Source organism: Pyxicephalus adspersus, chromosome 4 (assembly GCF_032062135.1).
Source record: "Pyxicephalus adspersus chromosome 4, UCB_Pads_2.0, whole genome shotgun sequence".
NCBI lineage: Eukaryota > Metazoa > Chordata > Amphibia > Anura > Pyxicephalidae > Pyxicephalus > Pyxicephalus adspersus.
Genome location: NC_092861.1, coordinates 6,996,714 through 7,012,358, shown reverse-complemented (window position 1 = coordinate 7,012,358; position 15,645 = coordinate 6,996,714). Strand labels below are relative to the sequence as shown.

General features: G+C 40.1%; 1 protein-coding gene across 4 annotated transcripts in view; it reads left to right on the top strand.

Moving 5' to 3' along the window:
- The first annotated feature begins 1,632 nt into the window (after positions 1–1,632).
- Positions 1,633–15,645, top strand: part of LOC140328012 (rheacalcin-1-like) — a 21,990-nt gene continuing 7,977 nt past the window's right edge. For 3 of the 4 annotated variants that reach the window (XR_011920196.1, XR_011920195.1, XR_011920197.1), the window contains exons 1-7: positions 1,633–1,702; positions 3,737–3,823; positions 4,537–4,654; positions 5,721–5,893; positions 7,092–7,198; positions 8,902–9,037; positions 14,420–14,490. Coding sequence is in view for 1 of the 4 variants with exons in the window: in XM_072407288.1 (XP_072263389.1) it covers positions 1,649–1,702; positions 3,737–3,823; positions 4,537–4,654; positions 5,721–5,893; positions 7,092–7,198; positions 8,902–9,007 (645 nt within the window). In the remaining 3 variants the exon portion in view is untranslated. Of the gene's footprint in view, positions 1,703–3,736; positions 3,824–4,536; positions 4,655–5,720; positions 5,894–7,091; positions 7,199–8,901; positions 9,038–11,035; positions 12,441–14,419; positions 14,491–15,645 lie in introns of those variants that run through there. The other variant, XM_072407288.1, reaches the window with a different exon arrangement.

The following is a 15,645-nucleotide window of genomic DNA, read 5'->3' as shown; positions in this document are numbered from 1 at the left end:
TAGACTGTAAAACCTCAATAACAAATATATAAATATATATATATATATATATATATATATATATATATATATATATAGCATGTTTCTCTGGATTTTGGCCTGTACAGAGAGAAGTGCTGAGTTTAAATCAAGCCTAAACAATTGTTTTTTGTTAGCCAGGAGGCTATGTCTTTGATTTCAAAGACTTTTGTTTTGTTGAAACACCCCTTCGAGGGATAACTGTTTTGCTTGTGCAAATATTTTGAACATAAATACAGGGAGGAGCCCTAAAGAGATGCTGATGCCTGGAGTTACTTTTTTGCTAAACCTGCTATTTAAAGCCAATCCTCACACATCCTTATAAATAATTACATGCAGTAGTGACTAGCATTGGAGATATACCAAAACATGATGTAATTATTTATCAAAACAACGTGTTTTATTACCGTTCAACTAAGGCTGCATACACACATACAATTTTAGTAGCTGGAAACCATCTTTCATGACAGATAGTGAGGGATAAATGAGTGCTGTACAAACATGAAAGATGCTGTTACCATAATCTAGTTTATATAGGTAATGAGGGTTGATCATTTACTTGACTAAAACTGCCTATTATCATGCTGATATCTTGAAAGTGTCTTGGTACACAAGTGCAATATTTGTCATTGGAATCTTTCTTGATGCATGAATAAGTGATGTCTGTTTTATGGGGGGGCGACGGAGCGGCACCCTGCTGCTCTCGCTCCCCTTCCTATTCATCATGATCGTTCCTCGTCTGTGGATCCTCCAGGATGGTCGTCGGAACGAGAATCATCTGATGTGTGTACCTAGCCTAAGTGTACCATGGTAGATTGGAGGAAATAGCTGGTCATAATCAATACAATTTAAGGAAAAGCAAGGAAACTGCAGTCCTGAATTCATTACCTTATGGTAGATAGGAAGATACTTTGTCTATAGACTTGTGTTAGTAACAACAACACACCAATTCTTGATCAATTTAAGGTCAGTTTAACCTAACTGCATGTTTTTGGAAGGTGGGAGGAAACTGGAGTACCTGAAAGAAATCTATGCAAACATGGGGAGAACACACAAACTCCATGCAGATAGTACTCGGGCCAAGATTTAAACCAGAGGCCAGAGAGCTAAGCCACCTATTTAGGTTTAATTCCGTAGATCTTTTGATCCCGCCAGAAATGTCCTCAATTGGGTCCCACGGCGTCCTGTATTCCAACTTGATCCTGGCGCCGATGGACAGCCGGACACGATCAGCTTTCTCCATCTTCTGGCTACGTCACTCATAGCTGTAAGTTCCGGAGACGTAGCCTGCAGTAAAGGCAAAAAGAAGAATGCTAATCTCACTGCGCATGCGTTAGATCAGTGTAGCGAAAAACTCTTTCTGCGCATGCCAGCCTCCCGGGATGTATGACGTGAGTATCCAAGGATCTGTTGTTCGCCCGTTCAGTCTTTATCAGCGCAATAGTCGAGGCAGAAGGGCTGAGGCTTTACCTTTCTAAAAAAAAAAAGTGTTTAAGGTAAAGGTTTTTACTTTACATAAAAGTGTTGTCTATTCTTTTATGTAAAAAAGTAAGTGGCCCACTTTAACCTGTCACAAAATGACACCCGCCCACATTACCAGTCATCATTAAGGAAATACCTCATAATTATCATGTCTGCCGAACAAACAGGTCGTGAAGCAAAAAACCATGCCGCTATGGAGACGGTGAGTTCTTTGGGATATGGGCTGTGAGAGGGCGGGAAATGAAGCCGTGAGAGGAAAGGGACAAGTTAGCGGGTAAATTTCGTGTGAGGATTTCAGGAGGCAGCGCGGTGGAAGGAAGCGCCACAGGTTTCTTCTGATTTCCTTCACTGATCTGAGGAGAAGAACCGGCCGCTGCAGAGATGGCGAGTTCTGGGCTGGCCGGCCGGTATTACTCACATGAGCCGGGCACCGGCTATGGTTATCGGGTACTGAGGTGAAAAGGGGTAATCAGTGACGTGACGAAAATAACAGGTTTCCATGGTGACGGTACGTCAGGAAACGGGGGGCACGCGGCACTTAGCAGGCCGGAGGTTTCTCTTCACCTCAGAGAAAAGCCGGGCGGAAACCTCACCGCTAGCTTCATTTCACCGGCTAGAGTCACCCGGCAATCGTCCCATAGACAGTTTGCTGGGCTACCAGGATTTCGCAAACAGGCAGGATAATCCTGGCAGCATTAGACATGAAATTCAATTTTAAGTTATGCTTACCAGCATGTTCATATTATATATGATATATTAGGTAAAGCTACCTCATAAAAAAGGAAAGGGCAGGCTGCCAGAAGCCTGGATATTGAATGACAACGTATAACTTGTGACAGGCTTAGGCCATGTACACACGTAAGAAGATTCTCGTATGATATTCGTCTCAGGCCTGATGTCGGAGGAGAATTTGGCGTGTGTACGGGGCTCGTCGTCCGGACAACCATCCTGGTGGATCCACGGACGAGCAGTTCTCCCCTCTCCATAGAGCAGAGCAGTGCTGTATGTACAAAGCTTGGTCATGCATAGAGCAGTCTTTTGTCGTTAAAAAGGATCCTGAATGAACCTTTCCAACGACAATTATTGTAGCTGTCTCGGTTGTTTAAAGTGGAACATTTACCCCCCTAACAAAAAACATGTATGGATGAAAAGCTTTGATCCCTCTACAAACTAAGCCCACGGTTCCGCACCTTCCTGGCTTTTTTTCATTTTTTGAAACGACAAGGCCATCTTTTTTCTTCTCTTTTTCTCCTAACATTTCCCTTACTTGTACTGCACAGGTGTATAATCGAGTGATGTGTCTTGAAGCCAATGTCAAAAAAAAAAAAGTGTCACTCTCGCTGCACGTGTGGAAAGCTCCTCATAACGCATGCTCAATGTCGGGCATGCGCAGAAAGATCAGGCCCCAGATTTCTGTGAATGTGACACTGGTGTTCCAGAAGGCCGGGGGTTTTCCTTTCAACGTGTAGGCGTTAAAATTGAAGGGGAAACCTGCTGCCTCCTGGGGAACCCACGTCACACATACCAGGAAGCTATGGGCTGCACCTTCTGCGCATGCCCAACATCGAGCATGCGTTATCAGGCACTTTCCTGAAATGTAATGCATGCGTAGTGAGATCAGCACTCTTTTCTTTACATTTTGAAGTAGACACGTCACCCGATATTGTGCTTGCGCAGGTGACATAAGCAGGAGCCGGAAGATAAAGAAATCAGATGGCAGTGCCCGATGTGATGGCGATCCCGTCCGTGCTGGAAAGAAGAGTGAAGCCGTGACAGGATAGGACATACTAAAGAGATTAAAGGCACTTTAAAAGTAATTTTTTTTCCATTTTTTTTAATGATAAAAGTTCCAGTCTAAGGCCAGGTTATGCAAGCTACTGTATGGAAACATTTTGCTAGGCATGGAAGGAGGGAGGGGGTGGTGAGGTGCATTTTGGGCCTTTTTACCTTGGGTGTTAGGAGACCATAATGCAGCAACTCCTATTTGAGACTACTTTAAAGAACTACTATTAAAGCCAGAGATTATGTCCCCTTTCTTGTACATCCGGAGCTACATAAGGAATGTGGTCCATGAACACACAGCTGACTTTCAAAGCATGTAAATCCTATGTCAAAAAGGGGACAGCTATGTGCTGTGTAATATATGTTAATGCAGATCATCAGAGTAACAAAACATTTCCCAGATTGACAATATGTATAGAAAATTCTGGTCTTTTACTGATTATTTTGTTCTTAGGTGGAACTGGTCACCAATGGTCAAAGTACGGGAGGTGATCAGGCAAGAAACACAAGAAATGGTCATCCACATGGATGCATGCAGAGAGTAAGTGAATCCTAGTGGCTGTCAGATTTACAAAACACACTGAAAATATCAGCTATCTAAAGACACATTCACCCATTTTAGAACACATGCCCTTGATGTCAGGAGACCCCAAATGTCCCTGAAATAAAACAATTCATGTTAAAATACAGAAAAATCATGTATTTGTAATCCTTACTTATACTATTTTTGCTTTTTATATATTTTTTTAATTTGCAATGTTCATAAGCTGAAAAATTTGACTACTCCAAGAAGAGTCATTTCTCAACTCCCTTGTATAATTAGTGTCAGTACTGGTCCAGCTCCTTTACCCTTTTCTTCATCCCCCTACAAGCCTTTGTAGTGGACAGTGGAGGGGATAAAGGGGACACCATAGAGCAGCGTTTCTCAACCTTTGAAACATGGGGCAACCCTTAAAGTAATTTTCACGTCATAGGGACCCCCTGCTATAATTATTATATCCTCAGCTCACAGTACATCAGTGTGGTGCTCTTTGGGAAGAACATATTTTTCATTGCTGGCCATTGGTAAGAATGTCACCCTTACAGATAGCCAATTATTGACATCACTCAAACTGCTTCAGTCTGTCCCTTTTTTCTGCAGCCCCTGTATTTTTATAAAATGTATGAATAGCCTCAGCCTTTGGATCCAGATACATGGTATTGTTATAAATAATAAAATTGTGTGTGTGTGATTAAAGTTTTGTTTTTCTCCAGGTTTGGAATTTTGTAAAAAAAAAGTGGAAGGTCGTGATCTTTTTTGGTGGGTTTATTTTCGTGGCTAGTGTTGCTATTGCATTTGTCATTGGTCATTCCACTGGATGTAACTATTATGGTATGTGTAACCTTTTTTTGTTTTTTTGTTTTTTTATGGAATGATTAACCCAGCACACCACATCACAGGGCAGGAAATGTAGTGCATGCTGATTTTTTGTTTCAATCGTTACAAACATAAGCAATCACGTATAATGCATTCTATACTTGAAAAAGTGCAGTACAGATAAAACTGTGTGCATACTTTAGATGAAGATGAATTATGATATTCAAAACTGTCCATAGGTTGTTCTTTCAATCATTACAGCTTATCAGTTTAGTTAATTATTACCAATAAATAAATGCATAGCATTAGCCAGTAACAATCAATTGTTTACATTCACACATGTGCCATGTAGGCACCTGTATTCCCACACATGTATGTATAAGCTTTATATTTGATTGCAGTTTTAGAACTTTTTACATGCATGTTTGAAATTCATTCTCAAACATCACAACAGAGACTCCCTTTCTTCATATATATTTCCAGCCCAGGAAGGCACAGTATAAGCAGAACTGACTTTTAGGACAGGTTCACACCTGCCTTTTCAATTTTGCATGGCTCCCCACAGCTGGCACCTTGCCAGCTACTCTCATGGCAGTGTTGGTTCAAAAAGAACCAGCATCTGCACATGTGACAGCTGGCAGCAGTGAGCGGTACTGGTACAGACCCTATTCATTACCTATGGGGCTACATGTAGCATCTCTGCAAGTGCCAAAGGTTCATAGAAAGCAGTGAATGCACCACAACCTCACTGCCAGTGTGAATAATCTCTCTGTCTGGCACATTGTTACAATCAGTTGCTCTACAGCCACCAGCCCAACCAAAGTCTGACAGATACTGGCTCTTATTATTCTACTTATGGTGGGCCACATCTCTGTTGGTTTCAGCATGCCACAACTCTTTGATGCTCTGGTACTGAGAGTAAACAGTTTATTGATGAGCAACTTGCCTAGTTGCTCTTATAAAAAGAACTCCTATTTGTGCTTGAACTTGTGTTATAGAAGACTCCTCCACCTTTTTGTTTTATAAGAGGCAATTCTATGTGCCAGAAATACAGATTCTGCTATGGTCTCTTATCTTTTAGGTAAGGAGGTCCCTTTACCAGAGAAACCTTGTAGCAGCTTAGGTCCCAAGTGGGTTTCATACATGAACACCAGCTATTTTTATTCAGAAGATAAAAAGAACTGGTCGGAGAGCAAGAACTTCTGTGCAAACCAAGGAACACAACTTGCTGTTCTCAAGGATGATTTAGTTAAGGTATGTGTGTGGGAAATAAATGATCCTGGAGAATGCATGTGTGTAATAAGAAACGCTCATTGTTATATGTAGTAAGAAGATATACAATAAATACTAATTAGGTATTTAATAATACTAATAATAAGTACTAAATTCTCACTAAATTGTGGAACTAAACTCTCATCACTCACCTGTCAATGTTACTTGCACATGTATAGGAAACTGTCACCGATCGCCGCAAGATCAGGGGATCTTTAACCCCTTCAGTGTCGCCCACCTTGCAGCCCCCTGCTGCTAGCACCATCTCTGCTTCTGGATCCAGCTCTCTCTGCCGCTCTGCTGGCAGACATGTGAACAACACCTGAGGCTATCTCATCACCAGCTCTCCCTCTGCTGGTGGGGTTGGTGTCTGCGGCTCACATGACCTACACTCATCACATGACATCCCCTTTTAAAGGAAGTGGCCTGGCAACAGGAAGTTGCCTAGACAAGGAGCTCCTTGTGGTTCTACTGCTCCGGTGTTATCAGTGTACTGACCCCAGCTTGTTTCCGAACTACCCTAGTTTACTGCCTGCCCTGACCTTTAGCTTGTTTGGCTGCTCTTTTGGATTTCCCTCTGACACTACGTTTTGGTTCCTGCTTGTTAGCAGTCAACGTGGGTACGGGGACTGCAACCTGGCAGTAGCTTGCCGCACAACATCCCTCACCTCTAGAGGCTCTGGAAAAGGCTAAGCTACTGCTTAGACCCTGAGCACGTCTCCACCCACTGGGTTGGTGACACAGTGGGTCCACCACTTTGCCCTGTGGCACCGTGACAGTAACCCAGCTGATGCATGTGCAGCTCAGTTTTTGCCAGAAACCCAGAGCAAACAAACACGTAGGAGGGGTTATTGCAGAAGGGCCATCGGTTGTCCCTATCTGCAATAATGGCCTCCCTGATCGTGTATTTATTTTGTGAGGAATATGTGATACAGCTGAGCTGCAAATGCGCACTCTCGCTATGCAGAGTGACTTGTGTTGATCCTCTGTAGTTTTCTGACGGTAGCATTTATTGCATTCACCTGATGAGCCCTGCTACTTTATATGGCTAAATTTGGTTTTCCACAGGGGTTTTGGTGGCCACAAAGAAGGTTTAAGTTCTGTGGTTATTGTAGTCACTGTGATTCTCTAGCATTATTTGTGAATAGACACATCTGAGCATATTGCTTTTATCTTGTAGAAGAATGTAATTCGCTTCAAGACAGACGGTGACGATTATTGGTGTGGATCTTACCAATGGGATAATAAGTGGGAATGGCTAAATGAGACATCATTGGACAATGAGAGGTAAGTGTAATAATTATAATTTCTTTATAAACAGAAGCTGCAGCATTTGTTCTTCCTCCGTCTCCCCATTCCTGCTGTCCTGGCCTTCCCATTTCATCTATATGCTTTCTGTCCTGTCAGTCATTTGGTTATCTCTGTTTCATTTGTGGGCATTTCTCAGGGTGGTTTCATGCAAATGCAGTTTGTCCAGGACTGTGCTGTGAGAAATTCCATTTTTTTTTTCTGAAGTTTACTATTCTATTGTCCTTGGGTTTATTTCACAACGACCTCTGCTAAACCCTTACTCAGTAGAGTCACAAAGCAGTAAAGCATGGTACTTCCTGTGCTAACCATGTGCCTGCACAAACTCAATACAAATTTGCTGAGGATTGTGATTTAGTGTGCCCATCAGAAGTGGGTAGCTAAGTGTAAAACTGTTTAGGCAACTAACTCAGAAGAAGGTGAGATAGGTTGGAAGCAGGTTTTCTCAGATCTTGGTGTTAGGACAAAGGAGAAAGTTCTTCTGACTTTAGTGTATGAGAGACATAAAGTATTTCTTGCAGGATATAGGAAATCTGTATGGCACTTGCGATAAGCTGAGTGACAATGCTGAATTTGTAAAGCAATCTTCTTGGAAATGACACATTCCCTGGATCTGGCCACTGTTTGGAGAGAGTGGTCTCCTGCATCCTGAAAACAGTACTTTTGTAGCCCCTGTAATGGTGTTGCAAGAAAATGGTATTACACAGTACAACATCAAGGTAATTTAAGAGTAAACTAAATTTACAAAGGGTAGGAAAGAGGGCAGTTTGAGACCACATTTAGATGTTGATTATTATTATACAGCGCCATCATATTATGCAGCGCTGTACAAAGTTAAGTCACTAACTGTCCCTCAAAGGAGCTCATAATCTATTGTCCCTACTATAGTCATATATATAGTCTAGGGTCAATTTTAGGGGGAAGACAACCTAACTGCATGTTTTTGGGATGTGGGAGGAAACCCACACAGACACGGGGAGAACCTGCAAACTCCATGCAGATAGTGTCCTGGCTGGGATTCGAACCTAGGACCTAGCGCTGCAAAGGCCAGAGTGCTAACCCCTGAGCCACCAAGCTGCCCATTGATGTGAGTTTAGCTTTAATACAGCCCCCTCTCTATTGGTTCTGACCACATGACCACGGTTCTGACCACATGACCACGGTTCTGACCACATGACCACGGTTCTGACCACATGACCACGGTTCTGACCACATGACCACGGTTCTTCAAAAAACACCTTGGATGAGTGCAGGAGTCCATATGCCTGAGTACCTTTCCTTGGTTAAAGGAAAAAGAGGCTCCTTTGTCCTTTTATGTCCAACCAACTGAGGATTTGTTTCTCACATGGGTGGAAAATAAGTACACTAAAAGTAAACATGGAAATGGAAGAGTTATGGTTTAAGTTATCACATCTCTGTACAGAAGGGACAGATCAAATCTAAACCTGGAAAGTGCTTGTTGATGGTCCTACTGGGGCAAGGATTGCTAATTTCACAAACTTTGTGTGTTTTGACTCTGTCGTTATGATTAAATATTTCATCTAATTGTCTTTGCACTTTTCATGAACATTCTTAAGACGTTTGGATAAATGTTGACATGTCAGTGACCTTGTCTGTAACTGGACCTGTATTCCATGTAATATATCTCAATACCTGAAATGAATGCTTTGATTATTCCCTAGACTTGACAGTATTTCCGGAGAGAACTGTCGAACATTTAATCCCAAAGAATTTTTGTCAGCTGATTGCTCTAAACTGAACCCATTTATCTGCATTTGCAACAGATAAGGAAAGTTCCTTTGCACTGCCAATTTTAAAGTGAGTACCTTGTGATCATTTCATACTTTTTGCTGCTGGGTGTAAAAAAAAAAAAAAAAAAAAAAAAATTTTTACCTTTTTAAACCACATTTTTTTTAAAACAATAACTTCTTTTTTAAACATTCTTTATTTAAAATTTTTCAAAACAAAATTGCTAAAAGAGAAACATTGTTCTTATCAAGCAAATGGTAAAATGAAACCCTTTGTGCTTGATGTTCCAGTGAAGGTCTGTGCTGTACAGGTTTGTTGCTAAAAGAGAAACATTGTTCTTATCAAGCAAATGGTAAAATGAAACCCTTTGTGCTTGATGTTCCAGTGAAGGTCTGTGCTGTACAGGTTTAAAGTGTTAGTTTACCAGAATTCCTGCTAGGTTTTTCTGTTGTACAGTTTAACTCATTTGCTATTTACAACATTTTCTGTGATAAAGTAAGCACAATCTTGTCAACCCTTTGATTTGGTATAAACATAACCCTAAGGTCACCTGAGCAATGGCTATGATTTAGGCAGTGGCTATGTTTTAATAAGGAAGAATTTTGGAGCAAATCACTATTGACCCATTACTTCAATAGCCCTTTGGTCTCCATGACCAATAGTGAAATATGAGAGAGTGTAGGGCCAAGCTCTCAAGCACAGTCACCCACCCCAAAAAAAACAGATGATTACCAGTTATCTTAAAAGCAGTTAGAAAAGGCTATAATTTTGGGTCCTCTCCCACTCTTACCCCACTTAACTTGCCAGTCTCTTTTCTAGAATATTCTGTGCAGTAGTCAAGGATGACATAGTACAAATACTATCCCCAGTGTTCTCCCTAGCCTCTTTTAGCCAGGCACACCACCCAGCACTTTTTAGCAACCATCTGGCTGTTTTTTATGGTTACTGAAAAACAGGGGCCGCCAGCCTCCAACAACTTCTTCCCACCCAGCTTAGAAAATTTCCTGGTGACAATACTGATTGTAATAAAACTTAATTTTACTTTCAAATCTCAGGCCATTTTTTCAAAACTTCACCACCTAATTGATGATTGCTTCTGCTTAGCACGCATTCCTCTTGGTTAGTGCTACTTCCGTCCATAGTGATAGCCCAGTAGGAATATAAGAGTCCGGGGGGTAGAAGCAAACTCCATTACCTGGAAGTGGTGGAGCTTCGCCTGTTGAATTTATTAGAGATTTGGTTCAGTGATGAGGCAAAGTCTGTCCAATGTGAGTGTGGGGGGAAATGTGTGAAATTGGCATCACATATACTTTTTGCACAGAGATGTTTCAGATGCTGATTGGGATTCTGGGGCACTCTGCTCACTTGTTTTCATTTCTAACACATAAAATAAAAAGTACACAAAAAAAGCAAAGGTAGATTTATTAGGTTTCCCTTGAAGGAGATCAGTATCATCACAGTTCAGAAAAAAGATCTAAAGATTAGTCTCCTAGCTTTTTCTGGCACTCTCTCCATAGTCCAGGTGAGCAAAACTTGGAGATGTCTCATTGGATCTCCCAGCACACAGGATTCTCAGAGCCATTCTTTGTACAGGCCCAAACAACCTTTATATCTCAGGCTCTGACTCCACCAGCTCGATAATATTATCTTCAGCCAGGGGCTTCATAGCCACCTCCAATATCTGGCGTGGGGGAGTGTTTTGCCCACCTATTCCTTGCAAGATACTCTAGGCCTGAATCCCAAATAAATATCTTTATATCAACAATGACCTGTGACCTTACTCAGGGTCTTTATTGCCTTTCCAAGATGAAATTGATGAAAATGCTGCAAAATAGCCTGTAATCATAGCTTCACATACACTACACGTGACACAGGTTTTGATCAGGCCAACAATGTACTGCAGCTCCCATGAGTCTGATCTCCCATGAGTTCTGATCACAAGAACTTACATTGGAAGTTTGCTATGTGGTCAGTTTCTACTACAGTTTAGCTTATATTTTTAAATAAAAACAATTCATTGCCTGAACATATTAGAATAACTAGATATTATGTTTATGTCTTTTTCAGACAATGTTACATCATGTCCACCTTCAGCCAGCATTTGAAAATCTTCCTTGAATTCCAGGACCTTTCACTCCAAGTCTTTGTTCCAGTTTACTGATGGTTTCTTTCTCTTTTCCTCTCGGTTCCTGTTGCTTTTAGAACTACTTTATGCTACACTCCGTCACTGGAATGTTCTTCATCTTCTGGATATTCTGAAAGAGAACTAGTTCAAAATAAGCACTATGCTACTTAAATAGCTTTGTGTGTGTATGTGTATGTGTGTGTGTGTGTGTGTATATATATATATATATATATATATATATATTACAGGCTTAAACTTACAACAGCTCCTATTGCCCCTCCTGCAGCACATTACCATGCCCGCTCTGTTCATTCACTCCTATTAGCTAGTATAGTCAAATCTAGATCAAATCATTGGACCCAATAAAACATATTGGAACCATAGGGATCAGGGATATTTTTAACACTACCCAGAAATATAAGCGTGTAGTAGGGCAGTGAAAGCTGTCAAGTATATTAGTTGTATTTAGGCTCTTGCACTTTATATCTAAGTTATCAAATGTATTTATTTTAAAATTATGATGGTGGAACATTCTTCTCATGGCTTTATCTCAGTTGTATTCTCTCCTTGTCAGAGAAAAGAGCTCAGTGTCGGTATGTAAATTTCTCAGTGGCTGACCAGTCCAGCTTCTCTACAATGTATATATAATCCGCTCCATCTCCGGTGCTTCTTCCCACTCATATTGTACCACTGTGAAGAAAGGCAAAACCACACACCATGTGTATCCAAGTGTTTTTGATATTATATTGCACAAGCTGGATATGATAAAAAAAAACCTGCCTTGATCCTTAATGTATTTCACCTAATGCACAAGCTTGACCCTTTTTCTAGTGGAGCCAAATTTTTCAATTTTCCCATGCCAAATTTCTATTTTTGTTAATGAAAATGCTCTTAATAGTTATAACCTGAGCTCTATTTATAAAACCGAATCAGACATTCCCCTAATTATTCGAGAGAATGTTAATGCTTTTTGAAATCACTGCTTTGTGGAGCATTTAACTTGGCATATTGCCGTAAAGCTTGTCATCTGCAGGCTTGTTCCAAGATTTACTGAAACCAAAAGATCAGCTTTATATTCAGGCAATAAGCACTGTTAAGTGATCTGTTAGTGGTAGATCCATTTTAACTCAGGACTGTTTCTCCTGTGCCTTACATTCTGACAGGAAGAGAATACAAATTAGTTCCAAAGACAAAGGGAATCACTTAGGAGTAAATTTTTGGATTATTACAATGCCAGTTCTAACTGTCCTTAACGCTAAGGTATCCACCAAACGCTATGGTTGAATGGAGTTAGAAAAATATTTATATGTATGAATGGAAACCGTCTGTTACTGAGCTTTTATTTGTCTTGCATCAGTTGACCCATTGTCACATTGAAAGTTGCTTATACATTGCCATTTGGAAGCAGTTTGCACTAATTTCCTCCTTTAAAACGGTGCTAATTTTTCTTAATTTCCACCCCTAATCATTAAATGCATTACAGCTGTTGGTATTGTACAGAATGTAGCAATCGTTTTATTGTTGTATTTTTGTTAGGTGTAAATCGACTGACCAGTTTATTAGGTACACTTTGCAAGTACTGGCTTTGATCACTTTTGCCTACAGAACTGCTGAAATTTTTCATGGCATAGATTGAACAAGGTGTTAGAAACATTCTTTAGGGATTTCAGTCTATATTGACATCTCAAGTTTCTGCAGATTTGTCACCTGCGCATTTATAATGTGAATCTTCCATTTCACCACATCCCAAAGGTGCTTTATTAGATTGGGATCTGGTGACTATGGAGGCCATTTAAGTCCAGTTTGGGATGATTTAGGCTTTGTGATATGGGATATACTTATACCATCCCAATGTCAAAGCAGAAATCAAGTCTCCCCAAACCGGGTAATGTTTTTCTTCTAGCTTGGTAATCCCATGCAAATTGTAGCCTCAGGTACCTGTTATTGGCTTAACTGGGTGGCAGGCGGTGTGGTCTCCAGCTGCTGTAGTCCATCTGATTCAAGGTTGGACATTCAGAAATGCTTTTCTGCATACTTCAGTAGAAATGTAGTATTTATTTGAGTTGCTTTTCTACATTCTCTTCTGTCTTCTGGTATCAACAAAGCATTTATTTGTAATTAGAAAACTTTGCATGTGAAAATCCCAGCAGATCAGCAGTTTCTGAAATACATGGAGCACCCCGCCTGGCACCAACAACCATGCCACGTTCAAACTCACATAAATCACTTTTCTTCCCCATGCCAATGCTCAGTTTAAACTTGAAATGGTCTGTATGCCTAAATGTATTGAAATGCTGTCGTGATTGGCCGATTAGATATTTAAGTATACAGCTAGTAATGTATAAATGTGATAAATGAAAGCAGTTACCTCTTTGCATAAGAACAAAGTAGCCATTTATGAATTTGTCCAGCAAATGCAAAAACTTTGTCCTTGTTTACAGCTTATATGAAAACTGAAATGTCTTTTTACTTCCATCATTCCAAAAACGAAGGGAATCAGTTTACATAATGGCAGTTTACATATCATGTCAGTTGGTATCCAGACATCAGGTCTAAAAAAAAAGTGTCAGTGTAATTTTATTAAAAGAAGAATGACAAAACCACTACCTTTTTTTTAAAATAAAATACATTTTTTTATCCATTGTTGTATTCTAGTTCTGTTGATCTCTTGCTGTTCCTTCCTGTCATTGGTTGCATGATATTTCACAGTGCAGATTTCTTTGTCACCCTATAAAAAGAAGTGCTCAAGAAACGACCTTCATGGCATAGTCATCAGATTTTTTTTTTTTATTGTTTTAACACAATGAACCACAACACATGATATACATTTTGGTGTGCAGCAATACAAGCATTTTTTCTCTCTATTGTAATGATGTATTGGGTGGCAATTCCAAATATATGGTGCTGCAGTTACTGTGCACTTCCATAACAAAATAAACATGAATTTTATTACGGTTAACATTCTGTCTTTTACAGTGCTCAGGTTTGAATCTCGGCCAGGACACCGCATGTTTGCAGATTGTCCCTGTGTTTGCGGGAGTTTCTTCCCACATACTAAAAACATGCAGTCAGGTTAATTGGCTTCCTGCCAAAATAGACTGTTAATTACATATGATTATGGTACGGACATTAGATTGTGAGCTCCTTTTAAGGGACAGCTAGTGACATGACCATGAACTTTGTACAGGGCTGCACAATATGTTGGTGTTCTATAAATACTGTGTAATAATAATACTAGTCACAGCAGGAAGATGTAAATTTCCCTGAAGAAAAATAGAATGTTATAAATTGAAAAAAATTTAATTCATGGCTTTCTACTCCTGAAGGGATTTGAACCTGATCCAATAGCCTTGATGTCAGGAATGGGGATTCCTTTTATCCAAAGAAACGATATGTGGTGAGTAAGCATGTTGGTTTGTTAAGTAATACTTTCAACAGCGCACATGGGAAGCACGTCGGGTCATGTCACTCGGAATGACTAACCTTGAGACTATTGTAAGCTGTTTCTATTTAAAATACCACACCAGTCATAGCCTTAGGATAGCCATAAGAAATCTTATAAACATTCAAAATCTGCTGCTTCTGGTAACACCCAGCAGTTTGTGAATCTATAAGTGTTTCGTCTTTATCTTATTATCAGGTTATGAAATAAATCTGTCTTTGGTAAAATGACACACAGAAATACAAATACCAGATTTATTGGTGTCTGTTTTTGTTTTGTTCCGTTAAAGTGGAACTATCTACAAACATTTCAATTTAGGCAATAGGACTTGCTCCCTTACATTAAAAAAAAGATTTTACATTTTCATGTAAAAATAATAAATATTCTTTTCACTTCTGGGGTTCTCTCTGCAATGTTTGATGGCTATTCCTGGATTCAGCTGGGATACCCATGTCACATAATCCAGAAGGCTGCACAATTTATTTTTTTATTGATTTCATATTTTTGGACTACATGCAGTATAATAAAAATATTGTATAAAAAAAATATATATATAAATAAAAAATAAATGTCAATGGTGTAGAATCAAGGATCAACATTGCACCAGGCCCCCACCTCCAGAGGCCCCTGCTCATGACTACTGTCCAGCTGGCTGTTCAGACCCCTGTCTGCATGGATCACCCACAAGGTAGCATCATTGACTACTTATTGTGGTACATAGAACCAGCAGAGAAGATCTTCTTCTTGGCTGTGCATTGGAGCTCAACAAAGGAAGACCATAGTAGAAGACCTCCTCTACCAGTTCTATTTACAACAATAAGCAGCTGCTGGCCTTACACTGGTAGGTCAACTGTGCTAACCGAGGTTTGGGTGACTCCAGATGAGCAAGTGGGACTCTAATGTAAATGGGAAACCTCGATGAAAAGATTGGAGTCAAATGTAAATGGGGACTCTGAGGGGCTTTTGACACGAAGTTGGGAAGGGGAGTGGGTTCCTTATTTAAAGAGGGGTTTACTCTGATGTGGTCCTTTAATGTGAAAGGGCTTTTTTATATGAAACAACATGTCCTAAATGGTAGGGGCCAAATCTGGCTATATATATATATATATA